This window comes from Malaclemys terrapin, chromosome 15, assembly GCF_027887155.1.
Source record: "Malaclemys terrapin pileata isolate rMalTer1 chromosome 15, rMalTer1.hap1, whole genome shotgun sequence".
Lineage (NCBI taxonomy): Eukaryota > Metazoa > Chordata > Testudines > Emydidae > Malaclemys > Malaclemys terrapin.
The window spans coordinates 19,358,032-19,384,810 of NC_071519.1; the positions used below are offsets into that span (position 1 = coordinate 19,358,032).

Genomic DNA, 26,779 nt, shown 5'->3' on the forward strand with positions numbered 1-26,779 from the left:
TCAACTTATTTATGAAATTTATTTTTATATAAATTATGTATCTTTTAGCAGACAGCATTCAATTTATTGCACTATAGCACATCTGCAATACAGAGCTACAAGACATCTTAAGAGTTTTGTATTATTCAATGTAGCACTTTAGACCAGGATCTCTAGAGGCACTCAGAAGGGAGGGAGAAGGGGGGCAGGAAAGCAGTAAGCAGCCAGCATGGTCTTCCACTAACGTTTCCTTTCCCTAGCTGGTTATTAGAGGCAGAAGCTAATGCTGTAGGGACAGCAGGCAAGAGTTCTGGTAGCATCAGTTTGATCCTCAAGACTGGTGAGGAGGCATGTGGAAACAGCTGAGGAAGGAAGGGGGTCTTGCAGTACAGAAACCAGCTCTATCCTATACCCTAAGGCAGTGCAGCTTGCCAGAATCCAGGCCATGCTCTTGCAGCTTAGATGGAGATACAGCTCTTAACAATTAACCGTTCCTGCCTGGGGGGGGGAAGTCTGCTTGCCATAAGCTGTAGTGACCCTAGGCAGCCCTGCTTTAGGAGTCCCATTGACAATGGAATTAGGGACCTTAAGGCAACTTCAGCATTTTCCCTATAGGCCCCTGCTTGACAAGCACAGAGGCGTAGACTTACTATTTTTGGTTTATCAACTTTGGTGAGCTGCCATGGTCACAGCTAGCAGCAAGTATTAATCAGGTTGGCGACACTAAAACTGCCACTAAGCAGCATCTATTTCTGCTCTATGGAATGTGCAAAGCTAGCCTTAGAGCTCAGTAGAGGATCAGCCCCTTGCCTGGGACACTTATACTCTTGGATCCCACTAAGTCTAAAAATCCAGATTGGCTCATAGGATCAAGAATACCGTTAACAAACCAAATAGTCCATAGATGCTTAGTGGCAGAGCAGCCCTGAAGTGCTGCAGGTCTTTGACACCACTCACAAGATATGAACAATACAAAGCTCTAATTTCAGCCTCTACAAAGCATGTAGGCTGAGTCACTTAGAATGAAGGAATCCAGGGGGATGGGCTTTCACTGGCTGAAGGCCACAGAGCTGATCTGGCCCAGATGCTCCACTTGAAGGAGACAATTGCTTCCCAAAAATAAGCTTTATAGCCAATAAATATGGAAGAAGTGTAGCTAAACAGAGTAAGCAACATGATTGAAGACAGCAACCTCCTTCCAAGGTTAAAGTCATGCATCAGGTGAAGGGAGGGGTGTGCACTGGTGAAAACCATGAGGAAGTATTCAAGCAAGTAGTGGATGTAGCAGCCCCTTGCTCTGTTATCCCTTCATTCTGTTTTGCACTACACTGAAAAGACAAGTCAGTCACATTGTAAAGCACGTTCTTCTGAGACATCTGCAAACAGCAATTTGGTGCAATAATTGGATTTTAGGCCTTCATGAGAGCGGTGACCACAGCCTTGGCATTAAGACTACGCAGGTCACAGTAGGTTTGTCCAGTACCAACAAACACGATTGGCTTGCTAGTGATGTAAGTCATGGAGATTGCAGCACCAACCTGTGGAAGAAAGATCAATTAGTTGGTTTGAGGTGATCTGCTGAACAGGACTCTGCCTGAATGTACAACCCACTCCTAACAAAACCATTGTGTGATTGGCTAGAGCAGAAGCCTGTACGCTGGGCATGTTGAATTTCCATTAGTGTTACAGTAAGTTGGAAGGGAGTTCTTCTGATAGACCAGAGAACTTAAGGGGGTGACAGCCAGGAATTCGAGTTAAGGTTCTAAACAACCTGAACTCCCTCTCCGCCCCATGGGATAGGATAAATCAAAGCAACTCTGGAAAGTCCATCTCTGCTCCAAGAAAGACTCTTGTGTCCCCAACTGGGAGACCAGTTTGCTTAGATTAGCTAGGGAAGTGTCTCAGGTATCAGGCAGAGTTCCATTGCAAATGGAGGGAGCGTTTCCCTACAGTGAGAGAAGGGACAATGGTTCCTTGAATAGCCAGGTGAACTGGAGCAGGGTCTAGCTGAATCTGATTGGTATGCAAGAAGATGGTGTGACTATTTTAACTAGATGAGGTGTGGCAGCTTAATGTTAGGGTTGCCAGTCAACTAAACTTCAAGGTGCCAGGTTTGTAGCTTTAGAATACAATGGCCTAATTGCTGTACAAAGGTATTAGTGCCTAGGAATTTCTTTAAACTGTGTTCACAAGTCTGAGGGAGTTGCCAGTCAATCAGCACTTCCATAGTCTCACACTGAACAGAGCACAAGTTCTAAAACTGATACCTGGAGCTAAATAAACAGCCTGCAGGACAGACCTTAAAGCAGCTGCTTGTTCAGAGCTCTGAAGGGAAACAGTCTTTCAAAGTCAATAGTTGATTTGGCAGGGAACCAGAGCAAAGATGTAGCATTTAAGCAAATGTACAGTGCAGCTGAAATCTACGTGGGGCAGAGGACAACACCCAATTTTTACCATGCATGGACTCCCCTGCCAGGCAGTGGTACTATGCCAAAACAATCAGTGCTGGTGTCTGTGATTCTTGCCTACAATCTGGAGGAGCTGCAGTGACAGACACCAGCATGAAATCCCACTGGGAAGGGCAGCTCATCCCTCTGATTCCACTATGAAAGGGGGTGCAGTAATGGCCAGGCGCCCCTGCAGGAAGTCAGGCTTGTTCCTCATGTGGCTCTGCATCATCTCCTGTCAGAGCTAAATGCTGTGATAAGGCTCCCCAAGGCTGCAGAGGGCTTCTAGGAAACACACTGATCAATCCACCTGAAACTTCACTGGAACAGGGCAAAACACTGAGCTTGAACATTACCATGGAGGGTTCAAGCACATCCTGGTGTAACTCAGGGAAGCAGCTTTCATAGAATATCAGGGCTGGAAGGGACCTCAGGAGGTCATCTAGTCCAACCCCCTGCTCAAAGCAGGGCCAATCCCCAGACAGATTTTTGTCCCAGATTCCTAAATGGCCCCCTCAAGGATTAAACTCACAACACTGGGTTGAGCAGGCCAATGCTCAAACCACTGAGCTATCCCTTCTTCACTTTCAGCAGGCTTGGGAATTGCTTTGCCAGCCCCAGAATGGGTAGCCGTTCTGCAGGCTTCACCCCCGGACTGCCCCGTATGCTCCAGGGCTAGGGGAAGAGTCAAGTTATTGTGCCCGTGTTGGTGCCCACAGTTTGAGGATGTTGATAAATTGGAGACAGTTCAGAGTAGAGCCACAAGAGCAATTAAAGGACTAGAACCCTGCCTTATACTGATTGTCTTGAGCTGCTCAATCTCTCTAGTTTAACAAAGAGATGGTTAGAGTGACTTGATCGCAGTCTAAGTAACTACAAGGGGAACCAACCATTGATAATGGGCTCTTCAATCTAGCAGGGAAAGGTCTAACACAGTCGAATGGCCAGCACTCAAAGCTGACAAATTCAGACTGGAAATAAGGAGTACACTTAACAGTGAGGGGAATTAGCCACTGGAATAACTCACCATGGTTTGTGGTAGATTCTCCATAACTAGAAATTTTTTAATCAAGATGAGATGTTTTTCTAAAAGATCTGCTCTAGTTCAAACAGGAATTACTTTAGGGAAGTCCTCTGGCCTCTGTTATGCAGGTCACAGACAGTCACAATGGCCTCTTGGGCTTTAACCTGTAAGTTTTCATATTGACCCAGCAGTTGTACTAATAGTAGGAAATTGAAAGCTCCAGTGTGAACAGTCAGAAGGGCCAGCAAAAGTAATGACCTGGTCATTCCTGACCTTAATTTCTTTTCAACTAATTACAGATGTGGATGGCTCAGCATAAAATGAACCATCCCCTGCCTTCCCCACCACCTTTTCAATGGAACTGTAGCAGTGACAACTGAAGCAAGGCTCTTAGTTCCCAACTGAGCCATGTTTGTGAAGTCCAGCACTGACACTAATTGTCAGAATCAGATACCGTTTGCTTAGGTCAGCAACCTCAAAGTTCAGAGGGCTCAAACATCTCTCCAGCAACTATCCCCTGCCTGGAAGAACGATGACACTTTGCCTTTCCAAAGCCCCTGCTGCTAGGTAACACTAGCTGGAACTGGTGTGGAGAGTAAACCTTTTGAGCCAGTGAAGGTTTTTATACCTAACACACCAGTCCAGGGAAAAAAGAGAGAAACAGGCATGCAATGGGCACCCTCTGAGGCCAGCACCTTCTCAGGACTATGCTGACATCCTCCACAGCCTGTACAGTTGAACTGCTGCCATCAATAGGACATATGAGAGTGCAAGAGGTTTTTATGCTGTAAGTCGTGTAAGGGAAAACTGCCTTAGCTCAGCACAGATTTAGAGCAGCTTTAATTTGCCTCAAGTTTTGGCGTTTGTTTTGGTTTTTGGTAGTACTGATCTGCACTAGGATTCCCTGGTGGGCCATTTGTGTCTTGCTTGTTACAGCCCTTCCAAAGCGATCTCTGTTGGGGAGCAATCGGAATAGCTTCAATTTAGACAACCAAACATTCAGATCTACAATAAAGATTCCACTTGCCCTGGTGCAATATTGTGATATTATCCAGCAGTCACCACCCACCCCAAAGTAGAACCTGAAGTCATTAAACTACCGTATATACTTGTTCATTAGCCCTTTCGTTTATAAGCTGACCCCCAATAGCAAAAACTGTATGACCCTTTCATAAGCTGACCCTGTATTTCAGGGGTTGGAAAACTTTGGCTCCTGGCTCGTCAGGGTAAGCCGCTGGCGGGTGAGGATGTTTTGTTTACTTGGAGCGTCTGCAGGCATGGAGCCCCTCAGCTCCCTGTGACCGTGATTCTCCGTTCCCAGCCAATGGGAGCTGCAGGAAGCAGCGCAGGCCGAGGGATGTGCTGGCCGCTGCTTCCCACCGCCCACATTGGCCTGGAGCAGCAAACTCCAGCAGTGGGAGCCATGATCAGCTGAACCTGTGGACACGGCAGGTAAACAAACCGGCCCGGCCCGCCAGGGTGCTTACCTTGGCGGGCTGCGTGCTAAAGGTTACCGATCCCTGTATTAGATATTCAATGATTCCATAGAGTTTAAAATAATAAAATTTGGTGTAGACCTGTTTATAAACCGACCCCCACTCTTCGATGCATCATATTTTTACCAAAAATATTCGGCTTATGAATGAGTATATACGGTACTTGAAAGTAGATCCAAAGACAAGAAGGCCATGTGAGAGGAGTCTCAGGGGTGCGAGTATCTGACTGATGCATCAAAAGAACATGCCCTGTTGAGGTCAGAAACAATTACTCAACTTCTCCCCAGCTGTTTGGTCTCAGCAAGAAGAGGATCCATACAGGGTCATTTAAAAAGACATTAAAAATAGAAGATTCCAATGGGGAGAGAAAGAATGAGCAATCTCCGGGTATAAAGTGAATGGCCATCGTACCTTGTCGTCGATGGTATCAAATTTGGTGAGCACAATTCCATCAATGAGACGTGGCGTCTGGGCCATGGAGTGATCAGCAAGGGCTTTGTTAAACTTGACCTAGAGGAAAAATACAGCCAGGAAATAAGTCCATGTAGGTGTTTCTAAGCAAGTGTCCATCATTGGTATGGGAGCACCTCCCAAAGTGCACACAGAGGCTCATGCCAATAGGGGCCTTCTCCCACTGCTAGAATTTTGTTTGAGGTTAAAGAATCAGAAACTAACCAGCTGATCCACTGCTTCATTTCCCACCAGGGCTTCCCCGACAAACAGGACCAGGTCAGGGGTGTTGACTGCAATGAGTTTAGCCAGAGCCGTCATCAAGGGGGCATTGTCTTGCATGCGGCCAGCAGTGTCCACCAACACCACGTCAAACCCCTGGTTACGTGCTGGGAAAAGAAGTGAAGGGGGTTATTAGATGAAGCAAGTTGAGAGAGTTCTAGTCACACTCACTCTGCTCCTCCAGCTACTGCCCTTCTGCAGAGTATCAGGGTTTACTCAAGTCTCTTTCCCCCCCTTACAATATTTTCTCACTGCAAGACACTCACAACCCATAATAAATCCCCTCCCTGGGACAGGACCAGTCAGCATAAAAATTAGGGGACTAGAACTGTGGGCCCACGCAAGACCCCAGATGAAGAACCTTGCACTCTGGGGAAGGTCAGCTTGATGCTACAGCTTGGGCCCTTCTCTCGAGCAGGTAGGTTCAAACCTTCCCCAGTAGGCAGATTTCTACTCAACCTTCACTAGGCAAACTGATCCCCAACTGGGGAAACTGAGGCACACACTGACCCTTATGAAACTGGCTTACCCCACCCCCTATGCTGTTCAAGTTCAGAAGAGAGGGCACGGCAGCTAATGCACAAGGTCCCTGATTTCCTGGACGAAGGAGGAATCCATCCCCACTGCTGGAAGCCTTCCCTGATCTCCAGTCTGTGCTCCACCCAGCTCTCCACCAGGGGCTGTTCCTGACCTGTCCATTGGGCGGGGACCTGAAGAGGAGGCGGGGTCTATTACAAGTGTGGTGGCGAGGAAGCAGTAAGGAATGGCAAACCTGCAGTGTCAATGACACAGCCAGGAACACAGCCCAACAGTCCAGTTCCCCACCCCAGCTGAAACATTTACGCGATACGCCAGGAGTCCTGACTGGTATTCCCACCTCACACCCCGTGACCACTCCCCCTCCCCTAGAACAGCAGCTCCTGGCTTGGAAAGCAGACTGCCGTTCTGGACGCCCAGGAGTCGGCCAAGGCAGGGCTAGGGCTCACCATACGAAATGGCCTCCATGGCAATGCCAGCAGCATCCTTCCCGTACCCCTTCTCGTAGAGCTGCACCATGGTGCGGCCGCCGTGACTCTCTGGGGGGTGCAGAGCGTTCAGGCGGCGGGTGTGCGTGCGCAGCTGCTCCACGGCTCCCGCTCGGAACGTATCGCAGGCGGCAATGAGGACGCTGTACCCGTTTTCAATCAGCCAGAAAGAGATCTGGGGGGGGGGGGGGGGGGGGGGGAAGAGATCCTGTTGCCATCCCCAGCCTGAGTCCAGCTGTGCTCAGCTCCCAGCCCCATATGCCACCCGCAGGCAGTTTGCTGTGTCATTCCCCACCATCCCAAAGGTCGCCAAAGGAGATTCCCCAAATGTCCCAGCCCAAGGCAGTCACTGACAAATCAAGTAGGGAAGGGCCCAAGTCTCCAGAGGAGAGTGGTGAATATGTTGGCAATGCCCCCCCCCCCCCACTCCCCAAAAAGAAAAGGGAACCTGCTTCATGCTCTTCTATAATGCCAACAATCCATACAGGTGCTTCCATCTCAGGCCCCAGCCGAATCCCTTGGCTGAGTTACAGCCCCCCTGTCCCTCCATCCCCACAGAAATGCCCCTTTGAACACACCACACCGAGGCAGTGATCAAGCCAGCACTGGTTCCTATCTCCAACCCCAATAGAACCCACACATGCTTGCAGGCATCACTAAGCTCTGCCTGTAGTAACCAATACCCTGCATGTCTACACAGCCTTCTAAGGATGCCAGAGCACTTGTGTGTGTGTCCATTGCCTGCTCAGGGCTGTACACACAGGCCAGTCTTGGCTTCTAGTGACAGCTCTATCCTAGGGATGACAACATCACTGCTGCAGTGCAGGGCTGCCTTCCTGCTGATCTCAGAGCATAGCCTGAGTCAGGCATTTAACAGCACTGTTCATATTACCACGTCAAGCCTTCCAGTCAGTTGCACACATTGTAGGAAGAGCTTGATCATCTAAGCCAGACTGAGCCTGAGGGAGGTAAGGACACAGGGAAGAGTCCTAAGCGGCTGCTTCTCCAGATCCTCAGTTTAATTAGCCAAGCCATGGGTTTAAAGATAAACGTGCAGGGCTTTGAAATTGACTAGGCTGGTAGAAGTCCCTGTAACTAGCACGGTGATTTGTTAGTGGGATCTCTTCTCCCCTGCTGACGTTGACAAGGGGCTTTTCAGCAGGGAAGGAGGTGTGCATGTGAATGGAGTCAGAGCACACACCAGTTCTCCATCCCCACTAGGTAGTGCAGACTAGTGGCAATATACTAGTGCATGATTTAGGAAATTGAACTGCCCATCAGCACAACAAAATTCAAAGAGCTGTTGGACCCACAAAGGAAGTGAACTGAACAGAGGTTAGGAAAAACCATTCATTTTGGTTCTAGGGATCTGGGTGCCATAGCCCAAGGGGATTTGAGATGGTGTCTCTGGAATAAGAGTAGGAAAGGAGGGTGGATCCTCCTGAAGTGACCAGGCTGATCCCTGAGAACGCATGCAGACTGCGCCCTACCTTGGCTAGGTTGGTCGACTTTCCAACCCCATTGACACCACAGAAAGTGACGACATATGGCCGGCGGTGGCGCTGAGCGTCCATGACATCACGCAGCATGTCCACACGGCGCTGGGGCTGCAGGATCTGCACCAAGGACTCCTGCAGGGCCTGCTTCACTGTTGAGGTCACCGCTGGGAAAGGAATTAGAGGAACCTTTGTCAGCATTTGATCCCAGATGAGGTGGCTGGAGCACTGCCCATCCTTCCCCCACAGCATCTCAGGAGCATAACAGTCAAATGCAACCTAGATTGGCTCACAACTGCCATGCCCAGGAATGTGGGTTCCCTTTGGAGCAGACTGGCTGTTCCCTTGTTAATCTGCCGATTGTGCCATCAGGTTCACTTGCTGACCTCCCCTGATAGTGCGTCTCTAGAACAATTGCTGCCTCCTCCATAGAAGTCCTCCTTTCTAGCCTGGAGCAGGGATGGATGAATTCATTCACTCCTGCCCCAGACTGCTACGAAAAGGTGTGAAATTGAGCAACCACCATTCTATAGATTCTCAGGCCTCTGCTCATCCTTTGGCCCTCTGCCCGTTTCATCGACTGCAAGAGCTTCCCACTAGCAAATCCCAGCTCTTGGGTGTAAGAGGTTAAACTTGTGAACTGCTGCAGAGGTTGGCACCACAGATTTAACCTTCTCCCCCACATATCCTTTGAAGGCCAAACTACAGGAATCCAGAACTGCAGTGGATTAGACATTCCTAAACCATGGAGAGGTGCTTACCCAGCAGGAGAAACATGGGCTGAGGTTATCCCCTTCTGCACATGCACTGAGAGTCACAAGCCACTTGGCAACTAGAGACTAGGCTATGCAAGCACAAACAGGCCTCAAGGGCAGGCTGGAACAAGCCCAGGGTCCCATGTCCTTTGGAATATTAGAAGGGCTGAAACACAGCCGAAAAGCAGCAGTGATCTGCTGGGACTGGCACGTTTTGTTTCAAGCATCAGGGCAGTGGGTGGGGGAAGAATGAGACGGCATTACAGAGACTTGGGCTAATAGGTTAGAGAACTCGGAGCAGCTCCTTGAATGGAAGGACAGAAACACTTACTGGTGAAGGTGCCCATCACTTTCCCTTCCAGTTTCTTAGCCACCGATTCACACAGCTGGACAGCTATTTCAGCCGCAACGTTCTTCGCTTTGGAAGAGAAAAGCCAAAGGAGCGGATGTTAGCGTTGCGAGACTCTTGGGCTACAGGACTCAGGGTTCTCCCAGTCCCCCCAGAAGGTCTCTATCCCAGCCAGCTCCAAGGGAGGAGGAGTCGGGAGGGTAATCCGCCCCTGAGGGAGAGCAGAGCTTGGCATTGCCAATCATACCCTGCTCTAGAGCAGACAGCAATATGGACAATGAGTGCAGATGCCCTTCTCAAGGCCTTGAAGGGCATGAAATGTGCCCTCTTATCCCCGGTCACAACCCACAGCCCAGATGCTTCCTCAAATGATCTTTCAGCCCCGAAGCAACCCCCCATTCCATGGGAAGGGAGATCAAAGCAAGGACTTCACTGTCAGACCACCAGGGAAGTACAGATCCTGTTTTGGGGCCAATAGTTTCTCTCCACATCAGTCAACGCCAATGATCCCAACCATTTTATCTTCCTCCCCTACCCATCAGAGTCCTCTGGATGAGACAAGAACTTCTGAACCCATCCACATCACTGCTTGGGACACTAGTTCCCTTCTGAGTCTGTTCCAAAAGTGCATTATATTCAGCTCAGCCTGATTCGATTTGATGTGGGTGAATTACCGCCCTCTTAAAAATCTAGGATTGTCACTAGAACCTGACCATTCCCTACCTTGTCACCAGTACAACCCAAGAGGCATTTTACAGAATGTGAGCAAACCAATTAGAATATATAAAGAGTAGGATCTCTTAAATACAATGTGCAGACACACAAACCTACAGGCCTACTATCCTAAGCACCACTCTATCAACTAGTCCAAAAACAGGGTATCATGTCAGACATAACTGGGATTATCCAGCATGTCATGCCACAGGAAAGATACGTGACAGATAGTAGTGGATTTCACCTACGACCTTGATATCACAGAAGAATTGGCCACTCAATGTACCTGATCCACTTGCAAACGTCCCTGAGAGAAATTTTACACCAGCATTGTAGTCAGAGCTATGTTATGGGTTTGTTTCGATATCATTCAAAACACAAGGATCTACCTCAACGTAGGACACTGGGTAAGTGGGTCCCCAGTTCAACAAGTTTAAAATTAGGCCCATGCATCCAGGAAAAGGCTCATCAAGGGGGACTTTTGATGGTGAGTGCTGTATGTGGGACACATCCACAACATCTTTTGTTCTGTTAGCCTCCCTCCACGAGCCCTGTTCTGCACATATATTCAGGGCAGCAGAACACATGCTGTGGAAATAGCATATGCAACACTCCTGCAGCACAGTTTATAGACAGCGTGGAAGGACATAACCGAACTCCAAACTTCGCTAAGGAGAGAGAACAATAATACTGGAAGAAGAGTTGAAGAGAAAGGCTGGAAATAGCAACAGTTCCATGATCACTGGCTAACGGGGTAAAATTCAGGGCAACCTACAGTATCTGTGGCGGAGCTACAACCCCACTTCCTGGAAGAGTCACTTTAAATCCTTAATGCGACTGTTGATACAAAAAAAAGGAAATAGAATTTTAGCGGCAGGACTGGAGAAATGGCTCCTTCCAAATGCAGACCAGTCGCTGTAGAGCCTGACCCCAAAAGCAAGGCCACAGGGTACTAGTTTGTAAGAGATATTCCAGACTTACCGATCAGATGATCCTTCATCTTCTCCAGCACAGAGTCCATGTCCTCTCTTGTTAAGCTTTTGGAACCCACCAGGCCTTTCAGCATCCCAAACATGCCTCCCAAACCACCCTTCTTAGCCCTGTGAACAAGCGAAGTGTGGTTACACATTACAGCTCTCAAGCGTAAAGGGATGGTGATGCTCTTGAAGAGAACAGCAGCTAAAGGGAGGAGAAGACTGGACAGCCATGACTGCAATTCTCAAGCTAATATGCAACTGGTCACTTTTGCGTTCTGGGACTGACCTGCTCCCTAGTTCCATGGCATTTTAATAGGAGAACCAGATTAACAGGCAATAGTTCAAACTGGGCGCTGGTCTGTATTAGCTGATCTGTGAGCAGCACGGACGAAGCTAGGTTTGCAAACCCTACCTTGTACAAAACTTCTGTACGAAACAAGTTCCAAAGTTGTCTGGGAACTAGCATGGGTTTTGCTCGGTTACCGTGCCCAGAGAGGTGCCAACGGTATATCAGGAGTCATTGAGGGAACACAGATCCGGCTTGGAGGTGGTGATTACAGGATCATTTAGTCTAATGACTCAGCCTGCAGAAATGGAAGGGCCATTCACAGCAGACTGCTTATTTGCCATGTGCACCAGCATTTGGGACAAAGCAGGCCAAAAGCATGTAGTGCGTTAAGACAATACTTCCTTCCTAAAGCCAAGGCATCAACTAGCAGTGCCCGAGATCCATGTAAGCTACTCTATACAAGCTTAGCAGGCTGGACATGTTGGAGGAAAAGCTGTAGGAGATAAAGCAAGGAGATAGCTGGGATAGGGGGGCTGCAGGAGGACTTACCTGGGCTGTGAAGGGTTCTGAATAACCTTCTCCTCTTCAGGTTCCTCTTCATCACTCTCATATTCAAGATCATAAAGGCGGCCAGGCTCCCGATCGCGATCTCCTAGGGCCTGAAAAGGATGGCGGTAGGGAAGAGGGGAAGCCATAAAGAGAATCAGACCCTGGCATTTAAGCCTTAGTTGACTTCTTTCACTGGCTCACTGCTACAGAGAACTCGTGAGGGGTCAGTCAGAATAATGTGACCATCTGTAGCACCTGCGGGGACTTCGGGGAGTTTTATTAATATTGTCTAATCACCACAACTCCCTAGTGAGCTAAGTGGTGGTTTCCTTTTACACAGAAGGCTGAAATAACTTCCCCCAAGATCACGCAGCAAAGCAATGACAGACAGGAATAGAATCCCGGAGTACCGATTCCCAGCCCTCTGCTCCATCTACAAAACAACCTTCCATATTGCATGGGTATCCCCCTAAGGTAGGTGCCCCCACCTTCCCCCCCACAGCTTTTCTAGCAGTTGGGGAGCTGATTTCAGTTCCTCCAAGAGATGATTCCTCTGGTGTTGAGGTCCAAAACTGTAAGAGCACCATGAGGAGCCAGATGGGTGCAGCTTTCCACAGCCTAGTGGAGACTGAGCAATAACTTTGGCAAACTAGTGGGAAGGCACTGCCCAACTAAGACCTCATCTGTAGCAGTCACACCCCCAGTTTCTGTTCAGTTCTGCAGGCTCTAATCCAGCCATGGAGCTTGGGCCACTCTCAGGATCTCCATCTGAGAGTACAAGTCAGGTGAAGGTAAGCTGCAGTGGCAATGCCCCAGGGCCTAGCACAGAGGCTAATCATTCTATAGGAAGGGGAATGTTTAGGACCTTACCATGTCAGGGTCATACTCCTCTGTGGGACAAGTGTCTGTGTTTCCGTTGGTAGTGGAGTTACTATAATCGAGTACTTTGGCATTAGAGTTCCCCAGCTCCCACACACGGGGCTTCTTCCCCTTCTCCTTCTGAGTCTCAGGCTTTGGGGACTTGCTGGAAAGGCAGAGGAGAAGCTATTAAAGCAAACTCTATGATGATAGCAGTGACAGTCCCACCATGAGTGGACTACAAGAAGCGATTTTAAGCAGGGGGTGACTCCCATATGAATGGGATGAGTTTATAGGGTTTATCATGTGGGATTGGTTCACCAGGTATTCCATAGTGGCCAATATGTTGATGCTTCAGCGAATGAGAGAACTTCCATAACATCCCTCCCCAGCTTTGAGAATTCTTTTCTGACCCCCATCAGTTTGAAGGGTAAGTTGCTAGCATCCCTTTAATCTGGAGGTAGTCAAGAAAGCATGGGCAACATTCAGTCCAATACAACCCTTCTCTTTTGAGTCACATGTACCACTGAGGAACAGGGTTGTACAATTGTTCCAGATAAAATTTGGTCAGTTTGTGAATCCAAAAAGTGTTTCTCCCCGCCCTCCAGTGAATGACACGGGCATCCTAAAGAAGCCAAAAGCCACAGGAGATGTTTGAATGATGGCAGTTTGCCACCGCTGGCAGACTGAGTGTCTGGCATTCCAATAGCTGCTGCAGCCTGATCAGGTGATTTTCAAAAAAGTTCACATTGAGTGAAATCCTGGCCGCACTGAAGTCAACGGCATACCTCCCATTGACTTCAATATGCCCAGGATTTCACCCTTTGTTTAAGTTCCTGGTCATGCACAGGGCAGACATGTGGACAGCACTGGATCTCTCAGAGGGCCTAAAAAGTGCCATCTCCACACTTTCAAGCAAGCTCAAGGAGATACTTTTTCAAAAGCCAGTGTCTTGTTTAAGACTACCTCATTAGAACCCTAAGGTAACCAGGGCCGGCTCCAGGCATCAGCTTGGCAAGCAGGTGCTTGGGGTGGTCACTCCGGAGAGGTGCGGCAGGTCCAGCTATTCGGCGGCAATTCAGCGGACGGTCCCTCACTCCCGCTCGGAGCGAAGGCCCTTCCGCCGAATTGCCGTCGCAGACCGCGATTGCAGTTTTTTTTTTTTTTTGGCTGCTTGGGGCGGCCAAAACCCTGGAGCCGGCCTTGAAGGTAACCTACTGCTGCCTCACCTTCACCCAGGAAATATGGCAATGACATTTCAAAGAGCACAAGCCCTTAAAAGCCACACCATGTGCCAGTCCTCAGGATTAGAAAGGGCACATGTCATCACTGATATTGGAACAATGGGATATTCCTGCATTGTAATGCTAGGGAGGGGTATTTTAAAAGCAGATCTGTTTGTTCCACCTTAAGGAAGAGAGTCTGAAGCTTTCTTGCCCACTATCCACCTAACACATTAAGAACAACTGACAAAAGTTGGTGGTTCAAAAGCAGTATGATAAATAGATCCTTGTCCATTGTTAATGGATGAAACCCTCCCCCACAGATCTGCCACCCTACCACCACCACCTCTCTCAGATTGGAGAGGGGGACACAGGTCTGTCATCCTCTCACTCACTTGGACTTCTCTCCTCCTTTCAGGCGCTTCTTGAAGAATTCCTCACGGTTCTTTTGCAGGATCTCATCCTTGGTCAGTTCCTCCCTGTCCCCAGTTGCCGCAGGAGGGTTCTGCTTTGCATCTGGGGCTGCTTTACTGGGGACAGTAGCAGCTTCGGTTCCTGAAGCTGGACAAGACAGAGCCCTCACCACAACGTTCACACGATTGAAGGGAAACAGCTTTTACTCAGTGCTAAAAGGTGATCAAGCAATTGACAAGCACTCAGGAGTCAGAGAATCCCAGACAAGTTAGCTCAGCAATGCTAAACATTTATTCAGGTTTCTACACCCTGCTCATCAGGACATAAACCCCTTTGTGTAAGGAATCTGTGTGTGTCTCTAGCCCCGAGCAGAAGAGTTTGGAACTAGATGGAAGTGAATTTTATATTTCAGTCTGAAGGCAGCAAGGTTTGCAATCATAACCTTTTCCAGAAGTTGCAGTGTTATGAGCTGGCTCCCAGGGAAGCCATCTCCCGTGATTGCGATTTCTGGTATACAGTAAGTTTTCCATTTAAATAGGGGGAAAGAATGGCAAGTAGGGCAGTGACTGAGCCAGTGACAAAGTGACCTGAACTCTGGGATTTCCCTGACCTCAGCGCTTAATCCCATAACCTTAATGCTAGTTTTCCCCTCTGCTAATTTCCCAGGTTTCTCTCAAAAGAGCTTGCACCTGGTGGAGGCTTAAAGGCACTGAAGTCAGACCCTAAATCCATATTTAAGAACCTAATCAAAGGAACCTATTTTTCAAAATGCCGAGCACTGGAGTCAGCATATTTTGATTTAGGTCCCTACCTTTAGGCACCCAAGTTTGAAAATTTTGACCTAAGCTTGTATGAAACAAGGCAGAGCAAATGAGCAGCTAGTCTGCATGTCATGCACCTTGACCTGCCAGCTGGTGGTCCGTTTCACTGAATCAATTGCTACATGCAGGGCAAGGGACGCTGGTAGCCACAGAAGGGCAAAAGCAACTAGAATAGTGGATCTGAATCAACCTGTTCCAGTAACAGATGCTACTGGGCAGATGTGCCTGCAGACAAGTATGCGCTGGTTTACCGTCACTGAGGGCTTGGTCACAGCCTGGTTTTGGAGCCCTCTGGGCTATTTGCTCATCCCACTGCACGGATCTGTCAGTTGCATCCACTTACCCTCCTTTTTGGAACCTTTATTTTTCTTGTTCTTGGCTTTCTCCTTTGGTTTCTCCCCTCGAGTTTCTATCATAGACTTGACAGTCTTCTGAGACTTCACAGACTGTTCAAACGTCTTCATGGCAGTTGGAGCTCTGATTTTACTGCTCTCCTCTGCTTCCCTGATCAAAAAGAAAGAGTGTTATTCATGCTCCAAAATACAGTCCAGGTCCAGAACTTAGCATCACACCATGATAATCACTGGAGCAAGAGTCTAGCTGCAACACCTACCATACTGCAAACCTCAACTCCCTGGGGTTAGACTCCAGCTCTTCAAATCTCTGCTGAAGACATCTTTTCTCCCTTTGCTGTGTCCCAGTGCCTCTGCTCACTTGTTGACTAACAGTATTAAGCTCTGGTTTTTGTTATGCAGTTTTTATGTGACTGTACAAAAAGCCAAGGGATGAAAGACATTATTGAACATCTTCTCTTCCTGAAAAAACAGTCTTATCTGTGCTTGTCATCTGTTAGAGAGACAAGCTGGGTGAGATAATATTTTTAATTGGCTCTTTAATTCTGTTGGGGAGAGAGAAGCTTTCGAGCTTACACAGAGCTCTTCTTCAGGCCTGCGAAACGTACTCAGGGCTTGTCTACACTACTAAATTAGGTCGACTTAATTTAGGTTGACCTACAGCCACCATAGTAATTAAATCGGCTGTGGGTGTCCACACTACTTTCCTTCTGCTGGTGTTGCACGTTCTCACCAAGAGCACTTGCACTAACTAAAGTGGGACATTGTGGGTGCTGACAGTCACACGGAGCTCACAGCTGTCCTCAACTTGATGACTAGGATAACGAGGCCAATTGACAACTCTCCAACGTCATCTACTACACCTCTACCCCGATAGAACGCTGTCCTCGGGAGCCAAAAAAAATCTTAACGCGTTATAGGTGAAACCGCGTTATATTGAACTTGCTTTGATCCACCGGAGCGTGAGCCCCGCCCCCCTGGAGCACTGCTTTACCGCATTATATCAGAATTCGTGTTATATTGGGTCGTGTTATTTCAGGGTAGAGGTGTATAAAGAACTCAAAGATGACCCCACACCACAATTTACCCAGGAATTTAAGGGTATCAAATCCTTCCCCAAACTCCTCCAAGAGAAATTCCACAAACTCATCCCCCAAGAACTTTCAACATGCTTCCCAAGATAAATGAACAGGGGAACCAGGCAGACCCATCATCGGTGGCCATGGCTCTCACGGAAAATCGGGACTCATAGAAATCGTTCTCAAATCACTTAAAACACAAAGCCTGCTTTTTCCAGGACACAAGCAACTTCCTTCACAAACTCCACAACATTAACAGCCTCCCTCAGAACACCATCCTCACCACGTCACTGCCCTTTACACCAACATCCCTCACAATGACGGCATAGCTGCCTGCTTCAGATATCTACAAGCCAGTGGACAACCCTCAGATATTCACCCCAAACTCATCCATTTCATCCTCACCCATCACAATTTTACATTCAACAATGAACACTTTGTCCAAACCACAGGAACAGCCATGGGTAGCAGGATGGCTCATCAATATGCCAACTTCTTCATGGGCCACCTTGAAGAAGAATTTCTGGACAAATGCACCACGATATCCTGGGTTTGACATGGCTACAACACTGCATACAACAACTTATTTCCTATTAACAGAGGAAACCTGGAACCTGAGACTCCCATGGACTAAATCTGCATCTTTAAGAAACTGATGTTTGTTCATTCAGTACCTACTACCTTTCCTGGCCTTTAGGAGGGGTTTGTTAGGATGCTCTTCATCAGCTGGTGGAAGCGCATGAAGATTGGAACAAGCCATTCCTATCCCAGAGTTGAAACCCCCACAAATCAATAGGTGCACCGGATATGGGCCAGGGATTAGGCTGTGGAAGCCCCACTGCTTGTGCAAAACACTAGGAAATACCCTGTAAGTAAATACCCTGTAGGTTCCAAGTTCAAACTGGGATGCGGGCAATGGGCAGGATCATTTTTGGGCCTTTCCTATCTGACATTTAGGATTTAATGGTTACTATTTTTGCCTTTTAAATCGTGACCAAATCTTGGCAATTCTATCAGGAACAATCATTCCAGAACCTGAAACCACCCATTTCACCTGTTTCCTTTGGCAGAGGCTGTGATGCTTGTCTCACTGGGGAGGGAAATAGACTTTCTACTCACCGTGGCTTCATATTAATTAGGACATTATCTGCCCCACTCTAACCCCACAATCAAGGATCTCAATCATCGATGAAAAACACTCCAAAGGCTTCTACAGTCAAATAGCTTGGAAATTGGTCAGAGTTGGCACTTGTGAAGGAGCAGTGAGTCATATCAGGGATGCTGGGGGAAGGAGAGGTTGGCTGTATAGGGAGTGAAGATGGACTCAAAAGGAACGCCTTTTATACCACCTGCTTCTGTTCCCACTCACAGTGTAAGCCCTGCCTCAGCACAGAAGATCTGTTGATGGGATGACCCTTGATGTGAAGTTGGGTACAAGATGGCCAAGTGCCACCACCTTGACTGGCATATATCACTGAGAGCCAGCTGGGGGCAGTACAGCTAGCTCAGTTATTTCCAAATTGACAATGCAGCACGACCCCGACCCAAGCGTTCTGACTGAGATGACCTCAGTGTTCTGCTGGTCCAGACAGAGAGGGGCACTGAAAGCAGCCATGCTGGCTGGTCCAATCCAGGACATTGGATGTTGAGTGTCTAGCCCGAGGTCACTTCTATATGAGAAGTCCTTTGGCACAGCAGCCACATCTGCATAACAGCCTGTGATCAGGTGAGCTCCCATCTCTTGCTCCAGTCAGATACAGTTCACAAAGGACTTCAGTTGACGGAGACTTTTTGTTTAGTCAAACTCTTTTGGACACTATGGGATCCTTAGGTTATGCCTAGTGAGCTTCACAGCAAGTCAGGGGAAGTGCACTCAGTCCCCTGCACTAACCATTATACAACACTCCCTCCAACATTCCTAATGGACAACAGCCAGCCAAAACAAGAGCCCAAACAGCACACACTGCATGAGTGCACAGACATAATATGGCTACACAGACCACTTGCCAATTCCTAATACAGGGCATTCAAAACACAGCACAAAGGAGATACACAAGGAAACTGAACGCAGCAGAAATGGTCTCGTTACCGGAGGAGGTGTAAAAAATCCTCTTTAAAATCAAAGGTGCCATTGAGGAGCCCCAGAGTGCCTTTCTGCTGGAATTCATTGCGGTATTTATCTCGGAACTCCTTATGGACGTCATCTATCAACTTATCCACGTAGGTTAGAGTCAGGATCTTCTGAAACCCAACCTGGAAGGAAGTGAACAGAAAGTTACAAGCATTGATAGAAAGCAGACACTATGTGTATTATTAGCTGAAAGGAAGATACCCTGCAACACATTCTTATCGTTACATCTCACTAGCAAGAACCACCACTAAATAGCTTAAATGTGAGAAAGGAGATCGAAGAAGCTGCCATCTTGACAATTAGATAATTTATGACTCTAGGACAGGGGTCTCAAACTCAATTTACCTTAGGGCCAGTGCCAGTCCTCAAATCCTCCCAGCAGGCCAATAATGTCATTCATGCCACTCAGAACCTCCCCCCCCCAAAAAAATTCACCCCCAACCTGCCTAAGGCTCTGGGAGGAGGTCTGGGGTAGGGGATTGGGGTGCAGGCTCTGGGAGGGAGTTTGCGGGCGGGAGTGGGTATGTGGTGACGTGCGAGCGGGGGAGCACCCGGGGGTGGCAGGTGGGGGCAAGGGAGGGACCCGGCCCCAAAATTGCTGGAGTCCTGTGGCCGACATTGGGGAGGTTCTTAGGCCGCAAATGCCCCGCGGGCTGGGAGTTTGAGACCCCTGCTCTAGGACTACAGAGTCCACTTCAAAGCTTTGGAGATCAGAAACTTTCAAAGATGCTGTATGGAAAATTCTATGTATTAGCATTTTAAGTTAAACGGGAAACAATCAACTTAAAAAAGCACAGGTCGGAAAATACTGTATCTACTATTGTTACAAACACCTAAGATGATACTAACAACTATCAGGAAAAAAAAAATCTTCATTTTTCTTGGGCTGTTGCACATTTGAGAGCACTTTGGGTATAGTCAGTTTCTCCTTTGAATTGGACTTTCACAGATAGGGTAGAAAAAACCTAAATAGGAAGATGTTATTGTAAAAATCACAAATTGGCAGGGATACGACATGAAGCCATTTCTAACTTTTTAAAATGTACTAGATTTCAACTTGAAATGTGTCCTCATTTTACTATTTCGAACCATTACATTAACCAAATTAGTTTTTAGAAACTGTAACGTACTATACAGCTTCACAAGCCTGATTTCCAATGGAGACCGATCTCAACCCTACTCTACATCATAAGGCTAGAACTGCTAGTATCTACAGTGCTGGATGATTAAAATAGCCACTAGCCACACACACGTTGCTGAATATAGATCAAAATAGCAGCAGGTACTGCTAAAAACTACTCTCAAAGTTCATTTAGTACACACCCACTAATGCACTTTTTTAGGGTCCAACTCTGCGGTCATTTTCTCCTGCTGAGGGCACATCTCACAGAATCAGGCCCTAAATTATCCCTAAATTTAAAGTGCACTAAAGGGTGAGGGGGATTCTCCTTCATAGCTACTGTTCAGATTATTCTGTACAAAGGCACTGTTTACCACATTAGGAAGGGGGTAGCCATGGATTACCTCACAGCAATACAGAGCCTTCACTCACATCCCCAAATAGAGCAGCTATTCTCAGGACAAAGAGTGTACGAACTGCATCCAAGATGACCTTATAGAGGGACCTGGCTAATCTGGGATTGGCTTTTGACCCCAAGCCAAGGGCATCCAGAACCATTAGGCAGAATAGATCAGATGCTAAATACACGTGCCACAGACACCTTAATCTGCACATTGTAACCCATGGCTATCCTCATCAACCACTAAAAACAAAACTGTAAACTGAAAGAAATCTGGCTAAATGTACATAAAAAGCTGCTGACAATTCAATCCAGGCCAAGCAAAGAATGCAAATATTTGGCACCATCATCACGGCTCAAGGCTCTAAGATTCCCACTTATAGCAAAGGGGAAGGGGGACTCCCATATTACTTTACTTGAGGCTTTTGACAGGATCTGTTAGAGACTGACACACTCAGATGAGACCAAGTTCTCAACCCCAATGAAGTCAATGGGAAATTTGCCACCGACTTCAGTAGGGCCAGGATTTCACCCCAGGCCGCCTCCTGTAGTAAAAATCCCAGATTTTTAGATTTCAGAGAGATTTTTGTCGACTGAGCCTTACTTGAAAGGGTTGTTAGAATCACCACTGGAATTATACCAGCCACCCACACAAAGATGACATCTCAGTGCCCTCTAGTGCCATGGCTCCTAAACCCACTCACCAATGGCACCTCCATTATACATAATGGACCAGAAGCAATCCCAAAATGCAACTGGAGTACCAGTTACAATTGGCCACTGAGTCTTGTATGGATCGTTCTAATGTACCCTGTTAAACCTGGGAGATTCAATTCAACTTCACAAATAAATTGGACAAGTCACCTCACTACAATAGCAGCCGGGAGTCCTTGGTCAATATTATAACAAACCATACACCCTATTGTTGCTCGGTAACAAATGGCTGTTCTGGAATCACAATAGCCTGTCACTATTTTAAAAATGAAATACACCTTGTAGAGCACATTTTATCTAAGGATTTCAAAATATCTTTCATATGTTAATTTCACCTCAAAGGCTCTGCACTTGGAGGTAGATATCCGAGTTACATCACATTGTGCTTCATTGTTGCATCTGTGATAGTAACTGACTCAAGGTCATGAAGCAAGACTGGACAGTTGCTCTGAACAGAGGCTTTTTCAGCCATGCGCAGTGTCTTGAGTTTAAGATGTTCTAATAAGTATCTGTTTATTAATACACCAATATAGCTTATTAGGGGTTTTATGTCATTCCAGGAAGACACAGAGCCCTATAAACCTGCCCCAAACACCTCGACAGAGAGGAGGGGCTGTTAACATAGTTTACTTACCACAAACACAAGCTCAAACTGATTGTCCAGTTTGTATTTAAGTGTAAGAGCTTCATGGTTAAAAGAATTGTTTCCACCTCGCTCCTAAAAGAAAAACAAATAAAACAATTAATCCACCATAGAAGAGCTGTACACATTTCATGCAGCAGGATATAAGCCTGCACTACAGCTGGAGAAGAATTCCCTGTATAAAAATGCCCAGAGTTCTAGTTGCTCGAGTCTTCTTTGCAGGCTCCTGTTGTGTCCTCACCTTTAGTTCATAGCATCTGCCTTACATCAGGAATCATTACTCAATAACATGCTTTTCATAGGGAGAGTATGTAAAACCCCTCATTGCATAGCCCCAGCAGCCTCATGGACCGTCCTCCCAGATCACACACACCCCAACCCCCATAAAAGCTCTCTTCTGCAGCTCATGCCAACTGGAAGAGCCTTCTTGAATCACCTGTTTCTTATCTATCTTTATACCTTCACTTTATATCCCTCAGATGTTTAGCTCTGTAACCAAATAGGTTTAACTCTGAAGAATATGGAGACCCCAATCAAATTAAAGCTGTAAACCAGTCTTCAAAGTTCTCTAGAATCAAGTGGTCGTCCCTCAGTATTCCAAACCACAGGATATTAGACAGTATCTGCATGGCCACACTAGGCCTTGGAACTCCTGTCAACAGTTTAAGACTTAGCAACAACCTAATGCAAACTGTACACAGTTTGCAGCCACACCAAGTACTGTAGTTACAAACATAAGAAACTGCTATAGACCACAACAGGTTGTTGTTCCCAGTAGTACACACAGGAGAGTGTTAACTTCGCAATCAGACTGGAAAAAACCCTTTCTCAATACAGCTGTAGCAGGAATGATTCAAGTCCTCAGCCTATAAGCAGCTGAAGCTACTTTGTAGCAAACAGCTAAATCCCACTCAGATGAAAAGGTAAACACCAGCCAAACATAGCATCTTTCATCCCAAGAGGACCAAATGCATTTCAGTCCATATACAATTGAATCTACTCTCGGAAAGCAGTCACTTCTGAAGCGGATCATGGCAACCACCTGACAATACACAGCTATGATACACAATTGTTTAGCACAAGATGTGAAGAATTCTGTAGTCAACTGAAAATACACAGGGACTTTAGGGAGGTAGACTGTAATTACACTTGGAATCAGTCCTGGACACCAAAGTTAACACTTCAACTCTTGCAACTTATAAGCAGCATAGAATTTTTCCTATGCTGACTAGGATCTCAGTTTCATGTCTCAAATGACATTACATGGGCAGGGAACATGAACATTGCTTAATCTCACCTAAACACAGCTGGAATTGGGACTGCAGTCTATACCTAACCTCCACACTTCCCAGTGAGCAACCACAGCTAAGGAAGCAGCATGAGCCCCCAGCAGCCACAGCGAAGGAGAAGATGGGGAGGCCCCACCACTGTGCAGCTGCCAGAAGCCTTGGCAAATTGCCAGAAGTTCTAGGCCTACAATCAACTGGCATAAACCAGAGATAATCATAGCCCCCTTGGCTCTAACACAGCCTAGGGGACTAGGCCCATCTCAGCATCTCCTGGGGAACAGCAATGGGATACTGTGGGTGGGATACATACAGGCAAGGCCCAGGCAACACCCCCGACTACAAAGCAGTGGGACAGTCTTCCAAAGGGCTGTGTGACAACTGGATCAGAAATTACAATGATGCTTTTTTTCAGAGGGGGCCCTACAGGGAAGCCCTATTCTTTATCAACTGCAACATCTGCCACAGGACAGAATGGGGGGCACCAGGGCCCCCCAGGCAACCCCCCCCACACTAGAAAATTAAGCCAGGGGCACAAGAGCCACTCCCCAAGGATGAGTGGGGGCAACAAGGTTCCAGGAAGGATCTCTCTCTGTGAGAGTGGGTGGACAGGGTCCCGGGGGAAGGGAAAGGTCTCTTCTTCCCCCCCCCCCCCGCCCCCCAGGGACAGCAGGAGGGAGCAGAGTTCCGGGAAGAGATGGGGAAAGTTTCGTCTCTTCTATCCCCTCCCCTTCCGAGGGCTGAGCGGGGGAGGGGGGCAGGGTTCCGGGGGGAGGGGTCTCCCGCCCCGAGGGCTGAGCGGGGGAGGAGGAGCGTTACAGGGGGTGTGTGTCTATCACTACCGAGGGCTGGGGGGGCAGGGTTCCGGGGGGGGTGTCTATCTCTACCGAGGGCTGGGGGGGCAGGGTTCCGGGGGGGGGTGTCTATCACTACCGAGGGCGGGGGGGGCAGGGTTCCGAGGGGGGGGGTGTCTCTCTCTACCGAGGGCGGGGGGGGGCAGGGTTCCGAGGGGGGGTGTCTCTCTCTACCGAGGGCGGGGGGGGGGCAGGGTTCCGAGGGGGGGTGTCTCTCTCTACCGAGGGCGGGGGGGGCAGGGTTCCGGGGGGGGGTGTCTCTCTCTACCGAGGGCGGGGGGGGGCAGGGTTCCGGGGGGGGGGTGTCTATCTCTACCGAGGGCTGGGGGGGCAGGGTTCCGAGGGGGGGGGTGTCTCTCTCTACCGAGGGCTGGGGGGGCAGGGTTCCGGGGGGGGGGGGTGTCTATCTCTACCGAGGGCTGGGGGGGCAGGGTTCCGAGGGGGGGTGTCTCTCTCTACCGAGGGCTGGGGGGGGGGCAGGGTTCCGGGGGGGGGGGGGGGGTGTCTCTCTCTACCGAGGGCTGGGGGGGCAGGGTTCCGGGGGGGGGTGTCTATCTCTACCGAGGGCGGGGGGGGCAGGGTTCCGAGGGGGGGGTGTCTCTCTCTACCGAGGGCTGGGGGGGCAGGGTTCCGGGGGGGGGGGTGTCTATCTCTACCGAGGGCTGGGGGGGGCAGGGTTCCGGGGGGGGGGGTGTCTATCTCTACCGAGGGCTGGGGGGGCAGGGTTCCGAGGGGGGGTGTCTCTCTCTACCGAGGGCTGGGGGGGGGCAGGGTTCCGGGGGGGGGGGGTGTCTATCTCTACCGAGGGCTGGGGGGGCAGGGTTCCGAGGGGGGGGTGTCTCTCTCTACCGAGGGCTGGGGGGGCAGGGTTCCGGGGGGGGGGTGTCTATCTCTACCGAGGGCGGGGGGGGCAGGGTTCCGAGGGGGGTGTGTCTATCTCTACCGAGGGCGGGGGGGGCAGGGTTCCGAGGGGGGGGGTGTCTATCTCTACCGAGGGCTGGGGGGGCAGGGTTCCGAGGGGGGGTGTCTCTCTCTACCGAGGGCTGGGGGGGGCAGGGTTCCGGGGGGGGGTGTCTCTCTCTACCGAGGGCTGGGGGGGCAGGGTTCCGGGGGGGGGGGGTGTCTCTCTCTACCGAGGGCTGGGGGGGCAGGGTTCCGAGGGGGGGTGTCTCTCTCTACCGAGGGCTGGGGGGGCAGGGTTCCGGGGGGGGTGTCTATCTCTACCGAGGGCTGGGGGGGCAGGGTTCCGGGGGGGGTGTCTCTCTCTACCGAGGGCTGGGGGGGCAGGGTTCCGGGGGGGGTGTCTCTCTCTACCGAGGGCTGGGGGGGCAGGGTTCCGGGGGGGGTGTCTCTCTCTACCGAGGGCTGGGGGGGCAGGGTTCCGGGGGGGGTGTCTCTCTCTACCGAGGGCTGGGGGGGCAGGGTTCCGGGGGGGGGTGTCTATCTCTACCGAGGGCTGGGGGGGCAGGGTTCCGGGGGGGGGTGTCTATCTCTACCGAGGGCGGGGGGGGCAGGGTTCCGGGGGGGGGGGGGTGTCTATCTCTACCGAGGGCGGGGGGAGCAGGGTTCCGGGGGGGGGGTGTCTCTCTCTACCGAGGGCTGGGGGGGCAGGGTTCCGGGGGGGGGTGTCTATCTCTATCGAGGGCTGGGGGGGCAGGGTTCCGGGGGGGGGTGTCTCTCTCTACCGAGGGCGGGGGGGGGCAGGGTTCCGGGGGGGGGGTGTCTCTCTCTACCGAGGGCGGGGGGGGGCAGGGTTCCGGGGGGGGGTGTCTCTCTCTACCGAGGGCGGGGGGGGGCAGGGTTCCGGGGGGGGGGGGTGTCTATCTCTACCGAGGGCTGGGGGGGCAGGGTTCCGGGGGGGGGTGTCTCTCTCTACCGAGGGCGGGGGGGGGCAGGGTTCCGGGGGGGGGTGTCTCTCTCTACCGAGGGCGGGGGGGGGCAGGGTTCCGGGGGGGGGTGTCTCTCTCTACCGAGGGCGGGGGGGGGCAGGGTTCCGGGGGGGGTGTCTATCTCTACCGAGGGCTGGGGGGGCAGGGTTCCGGGGGGGGTGTCTCTCTCTACCGAGGGCGGGGGGGGGCAGGGTTCCGAGGGGGGGTGTCTCTCTCTACCGAGGGCGGGGGGGGGCAGGGTTCCGGGGGGGGGTGTCTATCTCTACCGAGGGCTGGGGGGGCAGGGTTCCGGGGGGGGGGGGTCTCTCTCTACCGAGGGCTGGGGGGGCAGGGTTCCGGGGGGGGGGTGTCTCTCTCTACCGAGGGCTGGGGGGGCAGGGTTCCGAGGGGGGGTGTCTATCTCTACCGAGGGCTGGGGGGGCAGGGTTCCGGGGGGAGTCTCCCCCCCGGGGGCTGAGCATGGGGGGAGGGTTCCGGCTGGGGCGCGGCGCGGGCGGGGGCGGGGGGACTCTGCCGGGGCCGCAGGCCGGGCCCGGCTCACCTGGAGCAGCACGGAGCGGATGAGCGCGTTGACGGGCGCGGTGCAGGCTGCCACGGGGCCGCGCACGCCCTGGAAGCACCACAGCACGAGGCCGCCCTTGCTGAAGATGGTGAAGAAGTCGAGCATGGCGGGGCGGGCTCCGGGCCGTGCCCGGGGGAACGGGGGCAGGAGGGTCCGAAGCGCCGGGTAACCGGCCCGACCACCTCGCCACACGTCAGACTAACTCCCCGCGTCACTTCCGCCGGAAACACCACGCCACGGCTGGGGCACAATGCAGGGGGCGGGGCCGGAAGGAGACTTTGATTGGTCCGTTTCGTGCGGGGGGCGGGATCTAGTGACCGTACTGTCCTATTCCTGCAGTAGGGGAGAACCGAAGCGCGAGACCGCGATTGGTCCGTTCTACGCATACAGGACGGCCTGGAGGCTCAGAGTGCCCTATCCGCGCGCGCTGTCTGGAGGCGGAGCCAGTAGTAGCGGCACTGATTGGTCCCTTATGGTAAGACTCCCTAGTCAGTCCCTACCCGTGGGCGTGGTCCAATAGGGGACAGGCCGACATGGAGGACGCGGGTTGGAGGCTTGCCCGGGGGTGGAGTACTGTGCTCGGAGGCCATTGGTTAGCAG

General features: G+C 50.4%; 1 protein-coding gene across 1 annotated transcript; it reads right to left on the reverse strand.

Moving 5' to 3' along the window:
* Positions 1-26,382, reverse strand: SRPRA (SRP receptor subunit alpha). Its single transcript, XM_054005759.1, has 14 exons — positions 26,159-26,382; positions 21,580-21,663; positions 18,670-18,833; positions 15,492-15,652; positions 14,309-14,474; positions 12,703-12,856; positions 11,833-11,942; positions 10,999-11,117; positions 9,286-9,372; positions 8,194-8,366; positions 6,665-6,878; positions 5,622-5,785; positions 5,358-5,456; positions 1-1,517 (listed from the first exon to the last, which is right to left on the reverse strand). The coding sequence occupies exons 1-14, from the start codon at positions 26,282-26,284 to the stop codon at positions 1,389-1,391; spliced, it is 1,950 nt and encodes a 649-aa protein (XP_053861734.1). The 5' UTR covers positions 26,285-26,382; the 3' UTR covers positions 1-1,388.
* Between the last annotated feature and the right edge of the window lie 397 nt (positions 26,383-26,779).